Consider the following 24701-nt stretch of genomic DNA (forward strand, 5'->3'; position numbering starts at 1 on the left):
CTACACATGTAAGTAGATGAATGGGCTAAAAAGCAAACCGGAAAAAATAATGTTGAGTATCTAGACTATTTAACCAGAGAAATGTTTTGGCCTTAATTATGTGGATATAACTTTATATATAGTTTAACATCTAAAGAATAACCATCTAAAATTTATCTTTAACAGGTAAATTCCTTGCATTCCCTTTTGTCTCACTGAGATGGCAATAATTTAGGCAGTGAACAGAAACTTCAACCAGACAATACTTAGCGAGTGCATTAAATAAATATAAATTTTATTAAAAACACTCACATAGCGTTATCAGGAATGATATAATAATAAACGCTTTCAAATAACTTGCATTCATAACATTACAATACTTACAATATTTATAACCATCCTCAGATTTTATAGACAAACCAAGTATCTCATGAAAATGAAATGAAACTAAATTTTTTAAAAAAGCATAGAAAAATGCAGAGTTCATTTTCTTAGTGTCAAACTGAAAAAGTTTCCTACCCAAGTTGACCACTAGCTTTAGAAGTGAACTGTACACCACTGTGCGTCAATCAAGATGAAAAATTCATTCAAGTAAAGTTGACACCACTCAGAAGCATTTTCAAGTATGGCTATATAGTCAACCTGATATTCCTATATAAGCAAATTGGAGATCAGCTTTCCATTCGTTCTGAGGCAGGTGGTCTATTTACAATTATAGATCTGATATTTACAGTACGCCACTCAATTTCCTTTTCTTCTCCCTACATAACCTCTCCCCAACCCCCCAAGTTACACTTCCTGCTCTTGTTGGCCAGCAGTTTGACAAGTGACAGTGGATGCTATAGAAACCAAATATATCATATAGGGATGGCTGACTGAAAACCAACAAATGCGCATGTAGTAACTAAATATTGGGGTGAGATATGTTACATGCAAAATATTAAGATCACATGGTTTGACATAAGCAAAGCATATGTTTTTGAAATGTTTGTAAACTGGTCATAGCCAAAAACTTGAGAACGTTTTTTTAAAAGACAAGAGCCAGGTTAGGAATAAAGATTTGACCAATAAAACTCAAAGCCTTCCTTTGATTAAGAATTGATTTTGAAATGTTAGTAAGCAAAAATGTACTTAGACCAAAATATAATTGGAGGGTCGATTGCACACCACACCCCTAAGGGTCTGCCTGTCTGGCGATGTCCTTTTGGATCGGTACCGATACTGGATCAAAACATCTTTATTTAGAGAGTTGAAAGACTCTAGCCAGCAACCACTTGCCAAACTCCTGCCTTACAATTTTCCGTTTATCAACTCAGTGCATTCTATTTTCATGTAATTTTTTTTTCCTGCTTGAAACAGTCAAAATATTCCCCAAACTTTAAAAATGCTTTTCTTTATAATAAAAAGAGTCAACAGATGTACAAAATTAGTTTTAGTTACACGGGGACATATACAAGCAAAATAGGAGGGATTCAAAAAATCCCCGAAAAAGAATATATTTATTAAGCTACAACAATTTTACATAAACACAGGTGACATGTTGGCATAAGGAGAACATGAGCTGAAATATCCCTGATTTTTAGAACAAAAAGGTTGACGTTCAAGTTATACTTGCTAAGAAATCAAGTATTGAAAAGAGGGTATGATTTTTAATAATAAAAAAGATTTGGAAAAAAATGATGGTACACAATGCTATAAGCTTTCACTCTCAGTTCAATATCCTATTGCCAAACTAGTGTTGAGGTATATGACAAGTAGGAACATCACTCAAACCTTTAATGAATTCTTAGCTCACATTATGATATATTTGTAGCAGGCTGAGTAGCACCATCATGATGTGAATGCTGCTTCAAATCCATATATCCATATATCCATATATATATGTATATATTTAATTTTTTTACAGTACTAAAATACTAAAGCATTGCATTAAAAAAGTTTTGTTTACAATTAATTTACTTACTATACATCTCTTTCACTTCTTTATACAAATTAATGATTTAAAACCACCACAGCAAACCAGCTGCCTGTTTTTATTTTTTTCTTCTAATTAACAGATTCACGTGGAACTAACCCTGTTTACTCATCTTACGCTGTCATCAGTCTGCTCAGTCTTCCTGGTAAAGAGGACGCTTCCGCTAAGAAATCACCGTGTACAATTATCAACACAAAGGCAGACTGATGTTCGGTTTGCTGAGAGCATACAGATCCATGAACACGCTTTGCATAACTGAACAGCCTAGCTGAGTCTGGGGCATGCAGTTCATTTTTACTGCAGTGGATAGAAAATTCTTAAAACTACGTATGGGAACAATGAATGCGTCATACAATTTTGTATAAAACTTTTACAGTATAGCTTGTGAGATGAGCACCAGAAAACATGTTTTATGGACTAATGTATTCCGTGAATCCAGTCAGCCCCCTTTAGGATCTAACCGGCTGTATAAAAAATGGACACATTGCTCATCAGCAGATGGCATGGCTAAAAACAAAAATATTTTAAAAGCTTTCCTTTCCTTAAAAAAATCAACTTTGCATTCTAAAATGAAAGTAAACTTTTTAAAAACGTCTCAGTACCTTAGCATTGTTCAAGTTGTCAAAGCTTAGGTAGGCAAAGTGCTTCTAAGACACCATTTAAAATATTTACACATATACATGTGTGTGCACATATACATATGCGTGTGTGTGTATATATATATATACAAACATATACATATACATATATATATATGTACACTTATATGTTTATTGTCCTACAAGGACTTCACTGGATGAGCAAAATCCAGAGACCTTTAAAATGTCCACATTTTAAAAAGCTTGTATAAGAACAGGTAATTGTGATAAAAACTTGAATAAAAAGGTACCCCTATTATTCAAGCGTACTGGAGTACACTCATAGCATCTTGATGATCTAAAGGCATTAATTTTCAACTGTTAAAGACACCATTTTCTTAGCACCATTTCTTAGAATATCCAAACAAATGCAGTGTTTTGCTGTCTATTCATTTATATTACCTGTAGCTATTTTGATAAATAAAAGTTAATTTAAGATTACAGTAAAAACTGCATGTTAAAAAGCCATAATTCCAGTATTTCAGTACATCATATGTTCAGCACCAGATGGTATTTAAGAGTCCTGCCACTGTAATACTACAGTACTTGTTTAATTTGTGTCCATGACTATGCAAACTTGTTATTATTATAAAAGTGGTCACAGATATGTAGAGCTGTAAGGGGGAAAAGAGTCACATTTACATATCATCTCGTCCAATAGAACCAGTGTTTAAAAATGTAAATTGTGGAACACTTTCTTCCCCACCTTCTTTTTGCATAGAATGCTTTGGTCTTTTGCCTAGATGCCACCTGTGACCACTCTGGAGTCAGTGGAAATTAAGTGCTATGGTATGATGACCTCTTGCTTTGCCAGGGAGCTGAGGTTCTTCATACCACGTTTGTCGTGAATACTGTGTCCTTTCCCCACTGCCCGTGTCACGAGAACTACACTATGGACAGGTTGGTTGTGGTCTTTTCAAATGAGGTAACCAACATAAGGGGCGACATCATATATATCTGTTGTAAGGCCCTGTGACCCGAGTGAAGGCATATGGAGATGTAGTTACTGTGGAGTCTGTGGTCACGGACATGGTCCTTTCGGCAAGGGATCTGATGAAGCGCAGGTAGGTGGGCTCGGAAGCTTCATGCGGCTCAGTGGGCTCCCGTTTCACTTTTTTGCCTTGGGTTTTCTGAGGCACATAGTCCGGGCCATACTTTTCACACTCCTCTTCTTTCTCACGGGCTTTTTCGGCCATCTTGGCTTCCCAGAGTGCTAAGCCATGTTTTGGCTCATTCATGCTCTTGTGCTGGTAAAATACAAGAGATATCCTGGTGGGGTGTCTCCTGTTGGGATTCTTTAAAGGCGTTGTGGCATGAAGCTCGCGCTTTGCACACTCAATGAGAATTGATCCATGAGTTGGGGCCACAGCCACTCCCCCAATGTCAGGATCCAGAAAGCTCTGCTCGCTGTCTGACCAGACCTCATCATTTTCCTCTGGGGCCGACGGGGGCTTTTCCTGAATGCTCGCATTGTGGAACTTGTGTAAGCCGTCTTGGACAGAAGCAATTCTATCATGGTTAAGACCTGATAGCATCTTAGAAAACCCATTAGCTGTGTGGGAAAGTATGTCATTCTCTTTGTTTTGGAAATGCAGGGCATGAAGAGAGCTGTTGAACATGCGTGGACCTGCAGTGTAGTTTTGGATTATATGAGAAGATGGGTGATGTTCACCATTTTTATAGTCCACGTTTGGATTGCTCAAACTGGGTGGTAATCTAGAGGCAGCTCCCATGAAGTGACCATCCATCTCAGGCATGGAATAAGGAGGAAATGTCCCTACATGGTGTACATTTGGTCTAATAGTACAACTGCTGAAGGTATCTCCCTGCATATTTTGGTTTCCATAACCTAAATACTTAGAAGGAAAACTCTGGCTGTTCCCAAACCTTGGTTGGTAGAGTGTATGGATGGGGGGTAGGTTTAGCTTAGAGAGAGGGTCTTGGTTTGGATACCTGTATAGATCCATGGGCTGAGACTGGGGAGAGTAAGAACCCAGATATGGGGAGCAGTTGTCCATTGATACATTTCCATTGCACTGATATGATGGATATTGGTTATTCTGATTTAAAAGCCCGGGGTAGGGGTTCATGGGATTAGAAGAATTCAAATATGAACCCACAGTCTGGGATGAGGTGGAATAGAAGTTCATACAGTTGGTGCTTCCATAAATATCTGAAGTGTGTGAAGAGCTTGGATAAGGACTAACTGGACTGGGCCGTCTCATAAATAGATTGGTGGGTCCAGAAGAAGAATAAGAGTTGACAGCCTCTGCTTGAGGGTTATTAGTCAAGGGGTGGTGTGGTGGCGGGGGCTGCTGGGGCGGCTGCGGGGGCTGCTGGGGCAGCTGCGGGGCTTGCTGGGGTAGCTGTGGCTGTGGCTGTGGCGGCTGCGGTGGCTGCTTCTGTAGCTGTGGAGGTTGCTTCTGCAGTTGGGGTTGTGACTGGGGCTGGGGCTGCTGGGGCTGCTGCATGACTGGTCCTGAAAGTCAGAAGCATTGTGGACAAGGTAAGAAAGAGCAGGGACAAGTATGCTTGAGTATTACTTTATGAAAGTCAGTGAGGATGCTTAAATGTATGTAAGCACTCCCACCAGGACATTATTCAACACCCATCAAACAAAGATAGGAGCAAAATCAGGGTTCCGGTCACCGTCAGGCATAATTATTTATGTGTCCAAAGTTTTAGAATAGAAATGGCAGACCTCATAATAGTACAATCCGGTAAGTGAAGGAGAAGGTAATACACATTTGAAAGCCACACCGTTGAGAATGGCACATTCTCTGGAGCTTCTGTGCTTCTGACCCTGCCACACTCTCCACATGCAGCGCCATCCCCCTGCCCTTCCTAGCACAGGTCACCCCATCCTTGAGGAAGCCTCTATGACCTCATCTCCCAGTGCTTTTACAGCACCCTCTGCAAACACATCACAGGAAGCAATAGTCACAATGTATTGTGATTATGCAGTTTATTCCCCCTCTATCCTCCTGGAAAAGAATTCCTTATAGGAAGGGACCATGCTTTATTTTACTTTATTTCTCCATTGCCTGGCATGCTGTAAAATTAGTTAAATAGTTAAAATAAAGTAGCATAAACTCAGAAAAAATTTGAGAATATTATGAGAAAAAGAAAGACATTCATTTAAACACCCCAATTATCATCCATAATACACAAACTCATGTCATTTGCATGTTTTTGAGAAAGGAAATTTATACAGTTGTAGATAAAACTTTAATGAAACTTTCAACTTTGCAAGTGACACTTTAAAAAGTCATACTTCTATTGCATGACATCACTTAAGAAAGTAATCTGAGGCAAATACAGGGGCTGCAAATACAGTCCTGACAATTGAAACAATTATTACAGCAACTGGTTAGAAGGGGTTAGAGGCCAGTTCTATGTGCTTATACTTTATAGATAACTTAAAGCAGTGGTCCCTAACCCCTGAGCTGCGGACTGGTACCGGTTCATGGGCCATTTGGTACTGGTCCGAAGAGAAAGAATAAATAACTTACATTATTTCCGTTTTGATTATATTTAAGTCTGAATGATGTTTTATTTTATTTTTTTAATTTTATTTATTCATTTTTATTATTAGAGAGAAAGGAGAGAGAGAGGGGAAAGAGATAGAACAGAGGAGGAGCAGGAAGCATCAACTCCCATATGTGCCTTGACCAGGCAAGCCTGGGGTTTCAAACCGGCGACCTCAGGGTTTCAGGTCGACGCTTTATCCACTGTGCCACCAGAGGTCAGGCCGATGTTTTATTTTTAAAAAATGACCAGATTCCCTCTGTTACATCCATCTAAGACTCACTCTTGACGCTTGTCTTGGTCACATGATACATTTATCCGTCCCATCCTAAAGGCTGGTCCGTGAAAATATTTTCTGACATTAAAGTGATCTGTGGCCCAAAAAAGGTTGGGGACCACTGACTTAAAAGACATATCAGGGACTGAATAGAATTAACAATTCTTAGCATGAGTCAACTATTCAACAAATATTTATTAAGATTCTTTTGCATCTGATTGTAAATGTTTCTTTGAGCTTCAAAATTAGCAGGGAAATTTGACTTTGCAATGCAAAACAAAGATGGTTGGTTCTAAGCAAACTGGTACACTAAACTTAAAAGATATACATTTTTTTTTTGTTAATAGGCCAATCATCTCTAAAATTTGGATACGAATGTTACAATGTTATATGATTTTTTACAGTATTAACTGCAGACATAAATCAAGGGGCTTTGGAAAGAAAATATCAACTTAGTATTGATAAATCATGCACTATTGCTACTACTACAGATGTGATCAATTGTGATGGGTAAAATCTTTATAAACTGCATGTGGATCCACCCACTAAACCTCAGACTCATTATGGCTAAGGAAAGATATCTTATTCTTCTACCCTTATCCCCATTAATCCTGTTACCAAACTTATTTCAATAAATAGTACTGTTTTAGTTAAACTGGGCTTAAAAGTTTGGAGTCATCCCCAAATTTGTCTTCTCCTAATTCCAATGTTTTGTCACAAGTGTATTGATATTTACTTTGGAAAAAATTCACTTCTGCCATTTTTTGCTACATTTTCATTGCTACCACCAAAATTCACACTCCTATCACTGCACTCTCGGTTTACTGTATCTGTCTCCAAACTATCAGCTCCTTTACCTCTAATGTGGCCTGTCTGCCATTGCCAGATCAACACTAACATCACCACATCCCTTACCTATAAGAAAACTTTGCCATTAATTACAGAATAAAATCCGAAGTTTCTCATCAAGCCAGGCTGATGGTGCAATATGTCAGTACCATCTCCAAGAGCAAAGCCTGGCCCTGGCTGCTTTAGAGATGATTCTGGTGCAAAACTAAGACATGATTAATTGTAACCTTCCAAAATGAACGAGGCTCATTTTTAAGTATCATACAACACAAAGATCTACAATGCTTCCCATCATATTTACCTGCCAACTGTTTCGCCTGGGCTGCATTTTCAGTCTGTTTTATACGAGATGGGGCTGACTTGTCCTTTTCGTTCTTACTTGCAATGTTCTCCAGGGAGGAAAGCTTTTCAGCCGCAGCTTTCTTGGCTTCTAGTTTCCTTTGTCGGCACGTCTTCACTGGCTCTGCTAACATCCTGACTTTTCGCCGGAAAGAACTCAGAACCTGAATGGCACCATTTCGTTTTTTCTCCTCCTGAGCTTCCACACTCCCAAACTCATCCACGTCAGAGACTTTGTAGAGCGGCAGCACGTGCAGCTGCTCATCCTCAGGTTTTCCTCCGATTTCTCGATTGTCTTCTCTAGTGAGGGTGCACACCTGGTAGGGAGACAAGACGATACAGCCTCAGTTTCCATCCCAGAGAAGAGTGTGTGTGTGTGTGTCCTTCCTGCTCTCAGTATGTAGATTTGGGGTGCTGGCCTACTGGACCAGATCAGTGACCATAAAACCAAGTCTCTTATTAACGGAGATGGCACCAAAATGGTACAGGGAGATAGACAGGTTCATATTGACCTTCTTTTGTGTGTGTGTCTACCAGGAATTATTACCTCTGGTGAGTCTGTTTTTTACATACATTTCTGACTCTAAGGGAAAAAGCAATAATTATAACAAAATGAAGCAATTTCCCACTTTTCAGACTTCAGAAATAGATGTGACAGATGTGCAGCCTCTTTAAAGGAGGCTAAAAGTTTGTTTTACCAAATGACTTTCTCTGTTTTTTATCGTATCACATTTGCCTCATCTCATATTTTTATATAAAAAGAAATGTCATATCTTTTCTCATACCTGACTCCTAAATCTCCTCACTGTGCTTAAGACATTTTCATAAGATACCACAGTGAAATTCTAAATAATGTGAAATTGAAGATTTGGTTGATACATCTAACATGTAACTTAACACTGTTTCCACCTTCTTTTTCTCCCCTCTGACCTCTGTTAAATATAACTCATTGTTTCTCTTTGCATTTCTTTTCTGAGATATCACTCCATACAAGGCGGTACTCTGAAAAGGGGAATAAAAACAAGCTACTTCAGTTGCTTTGGTAATTTAATGGTACTTTTTCTTTTGTTAGGCACAATCTTTTGTTAGGAAGCACTATTTGTTGGTTTTAAAATACTAGCTTATGGTATTTAGTGTTTTTGATTAGTAGAGACAATGTAAGCATGGTTGTTTAAAATTCAAAGAAACATAAAATCATTGGAAAATACTCTAGAAAGGAATTTGATCATGATTATAACAAACCTTTATAAAAATGTTTAACACAAGGTGGTATTAAAACGAGCCTTATTTGCTACACATAAAGTCTTCCAAATCCATGTCTCTAAATACTTGTCACCTTTTCCCACTCACATTTATCCTAGCTCAGTTCTATCTTCTGCTTTTTCCCATTTCACCTCATAGAACCTGTGACCTGTCAGAGACAAATTCCCTTTTACTTAAAATACCTTCCGGCCCTGGCTGGTTGGCTCAGTGGTAGAGCGTTGGCCTGGTGTGCAGGAGTCCCGGGTTCGATTCCCAGCCAGGGTACACAGGAAAAGCACCCATCTGCTTCTCCACCCCTCCCCCTCTCCTTCCTCTCTGTCTCTCTCTTCCCCTCCCGCAGTCAAGGCTCCATTGGAGCAAAGTTGGCCCGGGCACTGAGGATGGCTCTGCGGCCTCTGCCTCAGGTGCTAGAATGGCTCTGGTTTTCAACAGAGCGACACCCCAGATGGGCAGAGCATTGCCCCCTGGTGGGCGTGCTGGGTGGATCCTGGTTGGGCGCATGCGGGAGTCTGTCTGACTGCCTCCCCGTTTCCAGCTTCAGAAAAATACAAAAAAAAAAAAAAATACCTTCCTCACTTCTGCCCTCTCTCCATCGCCTTGCGGGAGCGAAACGTGGTGACCTTCAGAACTGACCACAGCTCCACCCATCAGTTATTGCATCTCTTCCCAGAATCTAGCATAGCCTCCTAATAATGAGCATGTGCTCCACATGTAATTAGTGATGATTTTAGTTAGATATTGGGGATGATAAACCTTGTATTTGTTCTCTTGGATCAGACATCAGCAAACTAGAGCCTCTGACCATTATGCCTTACAGCCTGTTTTTATATGACCAGTGAAACAGGAATAGTTTTTGTATTTTCCAGGAATTTTTAAAAGCCCCAAACAATGAACGTGCCCTATAAAAACCCTTTGTGGCCTACAAAGCCTAAAATATTTACTATCTAGCCTTTAATAGAAATGTTTTCAAACCCCTGCTCTAGACCATTAGACTAATACTTTCTCTGCCTCTCAACAAAGACTTTGCACCAGCTTCCTCGAATTACTTCCACTATTGTCTGCTGCTCCCTGAATTCTTTTCTGCCCTAGAATATAACCTTAGTGCCTGTCTTCTGCTTTTCATTTGAAGTCTCACTCGTCATCTTCCTTAACTATAATGATATCCATGTTGATGACTCATTAGGTTGATTAATGTATAATTTCTTCACTTGAATTTTTTTATTCTTTCCTAATTTTTTTTAAATGATTGATTTTAGAAAGAGAGAGAAAGGGATAGAGACAGAAACACTGTTTTGCTGTTCTATCCATTCACACATTCATTGGTTGATTGCTATATGTGCCCTGACCAGGGATTGAACTTACAACCTTGGGGCATTGGGACAATGCTCTAACCAATTAAGCTACCTATCCAGGGCTTGAACATGCTCATTCTTTATCTCCTCTTTGGATGACCTCTCTATAGGCAAGGCCACCCTGGACTTTGTCAGTATGCAACATTGCCCTATTTAAGACTGTATCCATTTTCTCCCTTTACAATAGCCTCCAATTATAAGGCTCGATGCATTTCACCCATCGGAATATGTAGTTTCACTCTGAATCTTCTATAGCAGCTACTGTGACAATGACAATGTGTTTTTCATTTGTGCTTTCCTGCAAGGTGAACTGGAACCTTGACTTGTTGATGGCTTTTTGCCTAACTGATTATAACCTACCAGATATCTGACACTTAATTAAAAAATTTTTTTTGGCAGCCAATTGTAGCTGGCAATGCATAGTCACTGGTTTAGATTAGCACCAAGAATTTCCATGATTTTCATGTGCTTGTCAACACAGTCTCTCACTAGTGTGCCAACCTGTTATGAGAGTACTAGTTATGCCAAACAATTATGCAACAGCAGTTCATTCATGAAAATGCTTCTGCACAGCGACACCTGCAGAGGACATGTGACTCTAACTAAATGCCGCAAACATCCAGCTCTCTGCTCTTCAACAGGACGTACCGCTTGCCTGTCCTCAGCCCCACTTACCAATGTGCTGCCATTCTGCATGTTGTGCAAGTCTCTATGGGCATGAGCACAGAAGTCCAAACATGCAGTGACCCCTGAGAATGGACGGCCTTCCTTCAGACCCAGGCGGCACTCAGGTGCTCTGTGTTCATATTCAATCTGAAAAACAAAAGTGTGTGTGTGAATGGGAGGTACTTTGGCATTTGAAATTCTTAAGCATACAATTGACAAAACGTATAAGAGTTGTGCACTGAATCTGTAAAAAAGACTCCTTAGTATTGAGAACGTTTAGGAAATGTTGCATATTTTATATACAAAAACATATTAGAATGCCACAAAATAACACAAATATCTTGACACGGTAACATTTTTATTAGACTGTGTTATTGAGGTATAACTGACATACATGAAACAGAATATATGTACTTAATGTATACTACTTGATAAGTTTTGACATATGTATACATGAAACCATTGCCAGAATCAAAATACTGTACATATCTATCACTCCCCAAAGTTTCCTCACATTCATGCCTACCCCTTGGTACCAGGCAACTACCGATCTTTCTGTCCCTACTGATTAGTTCTGTCCCCAATTTCTAGAATTTTATATAAATGGATCCATTTTGAGTTGATTTTTATACATGTTATGAGATTAAGAGTCAAGGCTAATTTTCTTTTTTCCTATATGGCTATCCAATTGTTCAAACACTACTGGGTAAAAGTAATCCAGGGACTGCTTGTATATAAAGGGTTCCTTACAATTCAGTTTCAGGCATCCTCTGGGGTTAGAACATATTCCCCACAGATGGAGTTGGGGAGGGAACTACTGTACTTCCAATTCCCAAGCCTTCGTGCAACTTCTACATGTTATAAATTTCAAAGTACATTAGTATGTTTTTTTTTTGAATTAGCAAATTATCTTTTAAATGAAGTTTAAAAATAAGAAAGTCTTTTTACTCATATATATGTTATTTGTGATATTTTTCATTCCTCTTTGTCAGTCCAGATTTCTATCTGGTACACATTTTCTTTTTATCAGAGGGCTTCCTTTAACATTTCTGAAGAGTTAGTCTGCTGGTGTTAAATTAGGTTCTGCCTTCGTCTGAAAAAAAACCCCACTTTATTTTGCCTTTTTAAAAATTATTTAGGCAATTAATTTTAATGGGGTTAAATTAATTAGGGTACATAGATTTAGAGAAAACATCTCCAGGTCATTTTGACATTTGATTATGTTGCATACCCATCACCCAAAGTCAAATTGTCTTTCATTACCTTCTATTTGGTTTTCTTCGTGGTCCTCCCCTCACCCCACCCCGTCCCTCTTCTCTCTTCCTCATCCACTGGTAACCACCACACTTTTGTCCATAACCCTGAGTCTCATTTTTGTGTCCCACCTATGTATGGAATGATATAGTTCTTAGTTTTTTCTGATTTACTTATTTCACTCAGTATAATGTTATCAAGGTCTAACCATGTAAATGATCTGATGTCATCATTTCTTATGGCTGAGTAGTATTCCATAGTATATATGTACCACATCTTCTTTATCCAGTCATCTATTGAAGGGCTTTTTGGTTGTTTCCATGTCTTGGCCACTGTGAACAATGCTGCAATGAACATGGGGCTGCATGTGTCTTTACGTACCACTGTGTTTGAGTTTTGGGGGTATATACCCAGTAGAGGGATTGCTGGGTCATATGGTAGTTCTATTTTTAATTTTTAGAGGAACCACCGTACTTTCTTCCATAATAGTTGTACTACTTTAAATTCTCACCAACAGTGGATGAGGGTTCCTTTCTCTCCACAGCCTCTCCAGCACTTGTTATTATCTATCTTGTTGATAATAGCTAATCTAACAGGTGTGAGGTGGTATCTCATTGTAGTTTTAATTTGCATTTCTCTAATAACTAATGAAGATGAGCATCTTTTCTTATATCTGTTGGCCATTTGTATTTCTTCCTGGGAGAAGTGTCTGTTCATGTCCTCTTTTCATTTTTTTTATTGGATTGTTTGCTTGTTTGTTGTTGAGTTTTATGAATTCTTTGTATATTTTGGAAATTAGGCCCTTATTTGTGCTGTTGTTTGAAAATATCATCTCCCATTTAGTTGGCTGTCTGTTTTGTTGTCAGTTTCTCTTGCTGTGCAAAAGCTTCTTAGTCTGATGTAGTCCCATTCATTTATCTTTGCCTTCACTTCCCTTGCCTTTGGAGTCAAATTCATAAAGTGCTCTTTATGGCCAAGGTCCATGAGTTTAGTACCTATGTTTTCTTCTATGTAATTTATTGTTTCAGGTCTTATATTTAGGTCTTTGATCCATTTTGAATTAATTTTAGTACAAGGGGACAAACTGTGGTCGAGATTCATTCTTCTGATGTGGCTTTCCAGTTTTCCCAGCACCATTTGTTGAAGAGGCTTTCTTTTCTCCATTGTGTGTTGTTGGCCCCTTTATCAAAGATTATTTGACCACATGTTTTATTTCTGGGCTCTCTATTCTGTTCCATTGGTCTGAGTGTCTATTTTTCTGCCAGTACGATGCTGTTTTGATTGTTGTGGTTCTATAATATAATTTGAAGTCAGGTATTGTAATGCCCCCAGCTTCGTTCTTTTTCCTGGGATTGCTTTGGCTATTTGAGGTTTTTTATAGTTCCATATAAACCTGATAATTTTTTTGTTCCATTTCTTTAAAAAATGACATTGGAATTTTGATGGGAAATGCATTAAATCTGTATATCGTCTTGGGTAATATGGTCATTTTGACTATATTAATCTTCCTCTCCATGAACAATGAATATTTTTCCATTTCATTGTATCTTTTCCCTTAACAATGCTTTGTAGTTTTTATTATATAGGTCCTTTACATTCTTTGTTAGGCTTATTCCGAGGTATTTTATTTTTTTTGTTGCAACCATGAAGTGGATTATTTTTTTGAATTTGTTTTCTGATGTTTCATTGCTGGCATATAGGAAGGCAATTGACTTCTGTATATTAATTTTGTATCCTGTGACTTTACTGTATTGGTTTATTGTTTCTAGTAGTCTTTTTGTGGAGTCTTTGGGGTTTTCGATGTATAGGATCATATCATCTGCAAAAAGTGAAACCTTTACTTCTTCTTTTCCAATATAAATGCCTTTTATTTCTTTCTCTTGTCTGATTGCTCTGGCTAGAACTTCCAGCACTACGTTAAATAACAGTGGAGAGAGTACACAACCTGTCTTGTTCCTGTTTTAAGAGGGAAAGTCCTCATTTTTATGCTACTTAATATGATGTTAGCTGATGGTTTGTCATAAATGGCCTTTATTAAGTTGAGATATTTCCTTCTATACCCATTTAGTTGAGGTGTTTTAAATATAAAATGGTGTTGTATTTTATTGAATGCCTTTTCTGCATCTATTGATGGGATCATATGGTTTTTGTTCTTTGTTTTGTTGATATGGTGTATTACTTTAACTGTTTTACGTATGTTGAATCATCCTTGTGATTCTGGGGTGAATCCCACTTGATCATGATGAATTATTTTATGTATTGTTATATTCGATTTGCTAGTACTTTGTTTAGTATTTTTGCGTCTGTATTCATTAGAGATATTGGTCTGCAGTTTTTTTTGTTTTGTTTTGTCCTTGCCAGGTTTTGATTATGACAGTTGTGTTGGCCTCATAAATGTTTGAAAGTATTGCTGCTTCTTCAATTTTTTGAAAGACTTTGAGTAGAATAGGAACCAAGTCTTCTTTGAATGTTTGATAGAATTCACTAGTATAGCCATCTGGCCTTGGATTTTTATTTTTTGGGAGGTTTTTGATAGTTGTTTCCATTTCCTCTCTGCTTATGGGTCTGTTTAGGCTTTCTACTTCTTCATGACTCAGTCTAGGAAGACTGTATTGTTCTAGGAATTTATCCATTTCCTCTAGATTATTGAATTTGGTGGCATATAGTTTTTCACAGTATTATAATAATTCTTTGTATGTCTATAATATCTGTGGTGATTTCTCCTCTTTCATTTTGGATTTTGTTTATATGGGTCCTCTCTCTTTTTTCCTTAGTGAGTCTAGCCAAGGGTTTGTCAATTTTGTTGATCTTTCCAAAGAATGAGCTCCTTGTTTTATTGATTTTTTCTATAGTTTTTCTATTCTTTATTTCATTTATTTCTGCTCTGATTTTTATTATTTCCTTTCTTCTGCTGCTTTTGGGTTGCCTTTGTTCTTCTTCTTCTAGTTCCTTAAGATGTGAAGTTGTTTACATGGTCTCTCTTGTTTGTTCATATAGGCCTGTAGTGATATGAACTTCCCTCTTATTATTGCTTTAGCTGCATCCCAAAGATTCTGATATGTCATATTGTCATTTTTCTTTGTGTGTATGTATCTTTTGATCTCAGCTTTTATTTCTTCTTTGACCCACTCATATTTTAGAAGTACGTTGTTTAATATCCATATTTTTTGGTGTTTGTTTACTTCCTTTTTGTAGTTGAATTTTAGTTTCAAAGATGTATGGTCAGAGAATATGCTTGGTATATTTTCTGAATTTGTTGATGTTAGTTTTGTGGCCCAACATATGGTCAAATCTTGAGAATGTTCCATATACACTGGAGAAAAATGTATACTCTGGTGTTGGGATGGAAATGTCCTGTAGATGTCATCATATCAATTGTTCTAGTGTTTTGTTTAAGGCTGACATTTCTTTATTGATTTTCTGTTTGAATAAATGATCTAGAGCCATCAATGGTGTATTGAGGTCTCCAAGTACAGTGGTACCTTAAAATATGAGCAGACTAATGTATGAACTTTTTTAAGATACGAGCTATGACTCGGTCTGTATTTTTGTTCGAGATCCGAGCAAAATTCCAAGGTATGAGTCGTGATTTGGGCAGCTGCCACTAGTTGATGCATTGGTGCTCAGGTCCAGTATCGGAAGCACAACACCAGCATCTCATTCTTTCTCACGTGTTACCTGTAGAATCAAGTCAAATATCGTGCGCTGTACTCGTTCTTGCATCACTTTAGCATTTTTTACTAACATTTTGTGTATTATCATAGGGCTGAAGAAAGTGAGTGTAAAAAATAGTGGTGAGAAGATGAGAATGATGCTGATAGAAGTAAAGAAAGAAAGAATAGAAAAACATGAGCGTGGTGTACAAGTGATTGAACTGACAAGGCTGTACGCCCACAATACATCTACAATTTGTACTATCCTTAAACAAAAGGATGCCATCAAAAGTACAAATCCAGCAAAAGGAACTACAATTCTGTCCCAATTAAGTACAAATATCCATGAAGAAATGGAGAAGCTTCTGCTGGTGTGGATGAAAGAAAAAGAGCTGGAAGGAGATACAGTGACAGAGACTGTAATATGCAAAAAGGCACATATTATTCACAGTGACTTGAAGAACGAACCATCAACCTCAAAAGAAGCAGCAGGGAAGACAAGATGGAGATGGAGTAGACCGACGGACTAACTTCCACCTCCAGAACCATCATCCGGAAAAACCAACTTTGGACTAAACTAAGAGGACTCTTCAACCAAGGAACACTGAAGAAGGCACACTGAGACTGGTAGGAAAAGCAGAAACGTGGAGAGGGCTGCCCAGCTCCCCGGAGCGAACGGCAGCCAGGAGAGACTCGCGTGGCTGGAAGTGAGTTTAGCAGAGAGAGGGTCCTGAGTCCCAGGAACAAAGCCCCAGCCTGCAGCCCCAGAGCCTAGAAGAGGCATATGGACAGTATTTAGCTGGAAACAAGACAGGATACTGTTTGTGAGAAAGAGACTGATTTCTCAGACCCAGGATTCTTCTTAAAAGGACCATGCTAAAAACCTCTCTCACAACCACTCACCCGGGGCTCCGGGGGATGGGAGAGAAGAGAGGACCAGAGTAGCTGGAACAGAGTGTAATCTAGGAGGCACAGGGAGAAACATTTTGAGAGACAGACATCCTAACCTCTGGGACGAATCCCTCCCCAAATCTGAAGTGAATATTTCCCCTGGAAACAGCAATACCAGCAAAGGGAAGCAGGACACCAGCCAAACAAGCTTTCCTGTGGCACTCAGAGCAGAGTCGCTTAGAAGGAGGGAGCTTTGTGGACTACCGTAGTGAGTCTTAGGGTCTAAGCTGCAGTGCCCCCACCCATACGGATGAGGGCTTGCCCGAGGGTGGGAGGAGCTGGGATGCAGAAGCGCGGTTCTTTTGGCAAGGGCAGAAGCTCGCTGGCCACCACTGAGGCCCAGATGTGTGCTCAGTCTTCCCGTCTGGGGAGGAGGGGACATGCAGAATAGGTCAAGACCAGCTGCAGACCACCTGCAATCCAGCCTGCAGAAGAAGGGCAGAAGCCCCAGAAGGGACGAAGACCCACCCGTGAGCAAGGGTGCAGGAGTACAGCCTTGCCCTGCCGGCGGAACTGAGGCTTGAGACCTGACTTGGGAGCTGGCTCCTCCCGTGGGGGTGGAGCCAAAAGTCCAGAACAGGCAGAGTCCCGCTACTGGGCATGGGCATGCAGTCCCGCCCAGCCTGTGGAGCCAAGGCTTGCAGCCGTCCCACGAGCGGGCTCCTCCTGCAAGGGCGGGGTGAAAGCCTGGAATCAGGCGGAGACCCACAGCTGAGCAAAGGTGCTCACCCCTGCCCTCAAGGCCAAACATAACATCACCTGAAAGGGTGGAGCGAAGGCGAAGGCCACCAAGGCTTGTACAACAGAGCATGTGATCACAGCCACTCCTGTGAAGGAAAGGCAGAAACCACAGCAACAGCCCCAGTGGGCAGGCACCGGCAATGCCATACCCGAACGCCCTAGGCAGCAACAGCAGAGGGGGTGGTGGGCCTACAGACAGACCACACCTAGGGAACACAGAGGCCACACCAGTGAACTCCAGTGGCCAAAACCTTCTTCTACACAGACAAAATGAGAAAGCAGAGAAATGCAAAAGAAATGAAACAAGAGAAATCCTCAAAAAAGGACCTGAATGAGTCAGATATAACCAAATTAGCAGATGCAGAGTTTAAAATAATGATTGTTAGGATGCTCAAAGATATTAGAAAAACAATAGATGGTCATTAGGAATACCTAAATAGATAGCAAATATAAAAAAGGACATTGAAATAATAAAAAAGAATCAGTCAGAAATGACAAATACAATAACAGAAATGAAGAACACAATGGAAGGAATTAAAAGCAGAATGGATGAAGCTGAGAACTGAATCAGCGAGTTAGAGGACAAGATAAATAAGGGCAGAGAAACAGTGCAGAAAAAAGAAAAGAGACTCAAAAAGTCTGAGGAAATTCTAAGACAGATCTGTGACAACATGAAGAGAAATAACATCCGCATCATAGGGGTTCCTGAAGAAGAAGAGAAAGAAAAAGGGATAGAGACTTAGTTCAAACATATCATAGCTGAAAACTTCCCTCGATTAAGGCAGGAAAACATCTCACAAGTTCAAGAGCACAGAGAACTCTATTAAAGAGAAACCAAAGAATGCATCAAGACACATCATAATTAAAATACCAAAGCTAAGTGATAAAGAGAAAATATTAAAAGCTTCTAGAGAAAAGAAGACTATCACCTACAAAGGAGCCCACATAAGGATGACTTCTGACTTCTTAACAGAAACACTTGAGGCCAGAAGAGAATGGCAAGAAATATTCAAAGTAATGTAGAACAAGAGCCTACAATCAATACTACTTTATCTAGCAAGGCTATGGTTTAAAATTGAAGGAGAAATAAAAAGCTTTCCAGACCAAAAAAAAACAAAACTCAAAAAATTCACTACAATGAAACCAAGGCTGCAAGAAATGCTAAGGGGCCTGTTGTAAACAGATCAAAGGAGAAAAAGAATATGGCAAATGAGGAATACAGTTTTCTTTTTTCTTTTTTTATTTTATTTTAGAGAGGAGAGGGAGAGACAGAGAGAGAGAGAAGGGGGAGGTGCTGGAAGAATCAACTCCCATATGGGCCTTGACCAGGCAAGCCCAGGGTTTCGAACCGGAGACCTCAGCATTTCCAGGTCGACTCTATGAGGAATACAGTTTTAAAGAATAAAATGGCAATAAACAACTACATATCAATAATAACCTTAAATGTAAATGGATTAAATGATTCGATCAACAGACATAGGGTAGCTGCGTGGATAAGAAAACAGGACCCATACATATGCTGTCTACAAGAGACACACCTTAAAAGATGCACATAGACTGAAGAGAAAAGGATCGAAAAAAATATTTCACGCAAATGGAAATGAAAAAAAGCTGGGGTAGCAATACTTATATCAGACAAAATGGACTTTTTTTTTCCTTTTTGTATTTTTCTGAAGCTGGAAATGGGGAGGCAGTCAGACTCCCACATACTCCCAACCGGGATCCTCCCAGCATGCCCACCAGGGGGCTATGCTCTGCCCATCCGGGGCGTCGCTCTGCTGCAATCAGAGCCATTCTAGTGCCTGAGGCAGAGGCCACAGAGCCATCCTCAGCACCTGGGCCAACTTTGCTCCAATGGAGGCTTGGCTGTGCGAGGGGAAGAGACAGACAGGAAGGAGAGGGGGAGGGATGGAGAAGCAGATGGGCGCTTCTCCTGTGTGCCCTGGCTGGGAATCAAACCCGAGACTCCTGCATGCCAGGCCGATGCATAATGATAAAGGCAGCAAAGCAACAGGAAGATATAACCGTTATAAATATCTATGTATCTAATATAGGAGCACCTAAATATATAAGGCAGACTTTGATGGATGGATTTAAAGGGCGAGATCAACAATACCATAATAGTAGGAGATTTCAATTCTCCACTAACATCACTAGATAGATCCTCAAGAAAGTAAATTAATGAAGAAACAGCACACTTAAAGAACATACTAGATCAACTCCATTTAATAGTTATCTTCAGAACCTTTCACCCTAAAGCAGCAGAATATACATTCTTTTCAAGTGCTCATGGTACATTCTCTAGGATAGACCACATGTTAGGGCACAACAAATTTAAGAAGATTAAAATCATATCGAAAACTTTCTCTGATCACAATGGCATGAAACTAGAAATCAATCAAAACAGAAAAACCAAAAAATACTCAAACACTTGGAAACTAAATAGCATGTTATTAAATAACAAATGGGTTAAAAATGAGATCAAAGAAGGAATTAAAAAATTCCTAGAAATGAATGATAACGAGCATACATCAATTCAAAATTTATGGGACACAGAAAAAGCAGTCCTGAGGGGGAAGTTCATAGCATTAGAGGCATACCTCAAGAAGCTAGAAAAAGCTCAAATAAACAACTTGACCCTGCATCTAAAAGAACTAGAAAAATAACAGTAAGTAAAGTCCAAATATAGTAGAAGGAAGGAAATAATAAAGATCAGAGCAGAAATAAATGACATAGAGGCTAAAGAAACAATACAGAGGATCAACAAAACCAGCAGCTGGTTCTTTGAAAAGGCAAACAAGATTGATGAACCTTTAGATGGACTCACAAAAAAAAAAAAAAAAAAAAAAAAAAAAAAAAAAAAAAAAAAAAAAAAAGAAGAAGAGAGGATTCAAATAAATAAAATTAGAAATGAGAGTGGAGAAATAACAACTGACACAACTGAAATACAAAATATTGTAAGAAAATACTATGTAGAGCTGTACGCCAAAAAACTAGACAACCTAGATGAAATGGACAAATTCCTTGTGACATATAATCTTCCAAAAATTAATCTGGAAGAATCAGAAAACCTAAACAGATCGATTACAACAAATGAGATCGAAACATTATCAAAAAACTCCCAAAAAAGAAAATTCCTGGGCCTGATGGCTTCAATAGAATTCTACCAAATATTCAAAGAAGAACTAACTCCTATTCTTCTCAAGTTATTTCAAAAAATTCAACAGGAAGACTTCCAAGCTCCTTTTATGAGGCGAGTATAATTCTGATTCCAAAACCAGGCAAAGACAACACAAAGAAAGAAAATTATAGGCCAATATCCCTGAAAAATTTAGATGCTAAAATCCTCAACAAAGTATTAGCAAACTGGATCCAGCAATATATGAAAAAAATCATATACCATGATCAAGTGGGATTTATTCTTGAGAGGCAAGGCTGGTACAATATTCATCAATCAATGTGATTCATCACATATACAAAAGGAAGGAGAAAAATCACATGATAATTTCAATAGATGCAAAAAAAAGATTTGATAAAATCCAGCACCCATTCATGATTAAAACTCTCAGCAAAGTGGGAATACAGGGAACATACCTCAACATGGTAAAGGCCATCTATGACAAACCCACAGCTAACATCATACTCAATGGGCAAAAATTAAAAGCAATCCCCTTAAGATCAGGAACAAGGCAGGGGTGCCCCCTTTCACCACTCTTATTCAACATAGTTCTGGAAGTCCTAGCCACAGCAATCAGACAAGAAAAAGAAAGAAAAGGCATCCAAATTGGAAAAGAAGAAGTAATACTATCATTATTTGCAGATGATATGATATTGTATATAAAAAACCCTAAAGTCTCAGTCTAAAAACTACTGGACCTGATAAATGAATTTAGCAAGGTGGCAGGATATAAAATTAATACTCATAAATCAGAAGTATTTTTATACACTAAAAATGAACTGTCAGAAAGAGAAATTAAGGAAGCAATACTCTTCACCATTGCAACCAAAAAAATAAAGTAGCTAGGAATAAATTCAAGGGAGATTAAAGACTTATACTTGGAAAATTATAAAACATTGATAAAAGAAATCAGGGAAGATACAAACAAGTGGAAGCATATACCGTGCTCATGGTTAGGAAGAATAAACATCATTAAAATATCTATATTACCCAAAGCAATTTATAAATTCAATGCAATAACAATTAGAATATCAATAACTTACTTCAAAAATATAGAACACATATTCCAAAAATTTATATGGAACCAAAAGACAACAGGAATAGCCTCAGCAATCTTGAAAAGGAAGAATAAAGTGGGAGGTATCACACTTCCGAATATCAAGTTATATTATAAGGCCATTGTACTCAAAACAGCTTGGTACTGGCATAAGAATAGGCATATAGATCAATGGAACAGAACTGAGAACCCAGAAATAAACCCACACTTTTATGGACAACTGATATTTGACAAAAGAGGTAAGAGCATACATTGGAGTAAAGACAGCCTCTTCAACAAATGGTGTTGGGAAAATTGGACAGCTATCTGCAAAAATATGAAAGTAGACCACCAACTTACACCATTCATAAAATAAACTCAAAATGGATAAAAGACTTAAATGTAAGCTGTAAAACCATAAGCATCTTAGAAGAAAACATAGGCAGTAAGCTCTCTGACATCTCTCGCAGCAATATATTTGCCGATTTATCTCCACGGGCAAGTGAAATAAAAGACAGGATAAACAAATGGAACTATATCAAACTAAAAGGCTTCTGCACAGCTAAAGACAATAAGAACAGAATAAAAAGACAAACTACATAATGGGAGAATATATTTGACAATACATCTGATAAGGGTTAATAACCTAAATTTATAAAGAACTTGTAAAACTCAATGCCAGGAAGACAAACAATCCAATCAAAAAATGGGCGAAAGAAATGAATAGACACTTCTCCAAAGAGGACGTACAGATGGCCAAGATGCATATGAAAATATGCTCAACATTACTATTCATTAGAGAAATGCAAATTAAAACCAGAATGAGATATCATCTCACACCAGTCAGAATGGCGCTCATCAACAAAACAACATAGAATAAGTACTAGCGAGGATGTGGAGAAAAGGGAACCCTCCTGCACTGCTGGTGGGAATGCAGACTGCTGCAGCCACTGTGGAAAACAGTATGGAGATTCCTTAAAAAATTAAAAATCAAACTGCCTTTTGACCCAGCTATGCCACTTTTGGGAATATACCCCAAGAACACCATAGCATTGCTTGAAAAGAAGAAATGTACCCCCATGTTTATGGCAGCATTGTTCACAATAGCGAAGATCTGTAAACAGCCCAAGTGTCTGTCAGTGGACGAGTGGATTAAAAAGCTTTGGTACATATATACTATGGAATACTACTCAGCCATAAGAAATGATGACATCGGATCAACAACATGAATGGACCTTGATAAAATTATACTGATCAAAATAAGTAAATCAGAAAAAACTAAGAACTATATGATTCCATACATAGGTGGAACATAAAAATGAGACTCAGAGACATGGACAAGAGTGTGGGGGTTACCGGGTGGGGGGAGGGGAGGGAGGACGTTGGCGGAGGGGAGAAGCACGAAGAAAACCAGTTAGAAGGTGATGGAAGACAATTGGACTTTCGGTGATCGGAATGCAGCATAATCAAATGTCAAAATAACCTAGAGATGTTTTCTCTGAACATATGTACCCTGATTTACCAATGTCACCCCATTAAAATTAATTAAAGAATAAAGAGGCAGAAGATATGTTTGAGGCAAGTCACGGCTTGTTTGAAAATTTTAAGACGAGATCTGGCATCCACTGGTGTGAGGCATGGTGAAGCTGCGAGTGCTGACGTATGTTAAGGCAGCTGAGGAGTACATTGCATGCTTTGCTGCGCTTAACACAAAGGAAGGCTACATCCCCCTAAAGTGTTCAACTCTGTCAAAGCAGGATTGTTTTGGAAAAAAAAATGCTCCGGAGGACTTTCATCACTGCAGAGGAGAAGAAGCTGCCAGGCCATAAACCCATGAAGGACCATCTGACCCTTGCATTGTGTGCAAATGCTAGCAGTGACTGTAAAGTAAAGCCAAGGCTAGTGTATCATTCCAAAAATCCTCAAGCCTTTAAGACTCACAAGATTCTTAAAGAAAAACTGTAGATTATGTGGCATGCCAATGTAGGGCATAGGTTACGCGGCAGTTTTTATTGAATGGGTAAAACTTGTCTTTGGTCCTGCAGTGAAGAAATATCGTCAAGAAAATAAACTACCGATGAAAGCTTTACTAATCCTTGAAAATGCTCCAGCCCACCCACCTGGTCTTGAAGATGACATTCTTGATGAGTCAAATTTGTGAAAGTCCTCTACCTCCCACCCAACACGACTTCAATCTTGCAACCTATGGATCAGCAGGTCATTTAAAACTTTAAAAAGCTTTACACAAAGCACTTGTTCCGCCACTGCTTTGAGGTGACTGAAAATACAAATCTAACCCTTCGAGAGTTTTGGAAAGATCACTACAACATCCTGATACGTTTATGCATTATTGACTTGGCATGGCAAGAGGTTACAAGAAGAACCTTGAGCTCAGCATGGAAAAAGTTATAGCCTGATGTTGCAGACAGGGACTTTGAAGGATTTGAACCAGAGACCAAGACCGAGGTAGAAGCGTTGGAGGAGATTATGTTCCTCGGAAAGTCGATGGGTCTGGAGGTAGTTAAGGGTGATGTAAACAAGTTCGTTGAGGAACATGAGGAGGAACTCTCTACTGAGGAGTTGAAGGAGCAACAGATGATGCAACATACTGAGCTTCTGCAAGAGATTAGTAATGAGGAAGAGGTAGAGTCGGAGGAAGTGATTTCTACAAGTGAAATTAAAAACATGCTGGCAATGTGGGAGAAGCTTTCAAGTTTCATTGAAAAGAAACACTCAGAAAGTTTCAACCAGGCAATGTGGGAGAAGCTTTCAAGTTTCATTGAAAAGAAACACCTAGAAAAAGTTTCAACTGGTTGTGCTTCAAGCACTTTTTAATGACACTTGTTTGTCACATTTCCATAACATTTTAAAAGGCAGGCTAAAGCAAATCTCTTTGGATAGATTTTTATTTAAAAGTCCTGCAAGTGAAAATGCCAAAAGTGCAGCCAAAAAGGCAAAAACCGGTGATGATTAAATGAAAAACACGTAATGTTAAGCTTAGGTTAAGTTTAAAGTTATGTGC

General features: G+C 38.8%; 1 protein-coding gene across 2 annotated transcripts in view; it reads right to left on the reverse strand.

Moving 5' to 3' along the window:
* Positions 1 to 253: 253 nt before the first annotated feature.
* The window catches only part of TET2 (tet methylcytosine dioxygenase 2), a 140069-nt gene continuing 115621 nt past the window's right edge, over positions 254 to 24701 (reverse strand). For both annotated transcript variants that reach the window (XM_066233112.1, XM_066233113.1), the window contains 3 exons: positions 10876 to 11013; positions 7548 to 7902; positions 254 to 5071 (listed from right to left, as the gene is read on the reverse strand). In XM_066233112.1, the coding sequence (XP_066089209.1) occupies positions 3540 to 5071; positions 7548 to 7902; positions 10876 to 11013 (2025 nt within the window). In that variant the 3' untranslated portion in view covers positions 254 to 3539. The remainder of the gene's footprint in view (positions 5072 to 7547; positions 7903 to 10875; positions 11014 to 24701) is intronic.

This window comes from Saccopteryx bilineata, chromosome 5 (assembly GCF_036850765.1).
Source record: "Saccopteryx bilineata isolate mSacBil1 chromosome 5, mSacBil1_pri_phased_curated, whole genome shotgun sequence".
Classification (NCBI taxonomy): domain Eukaryota; kingdom Metazoa; phylum Chordata; class Mammalia; order Chiroptera; family Emballonuridae; genus Saccopteryx; species Saccopteryx bilineata.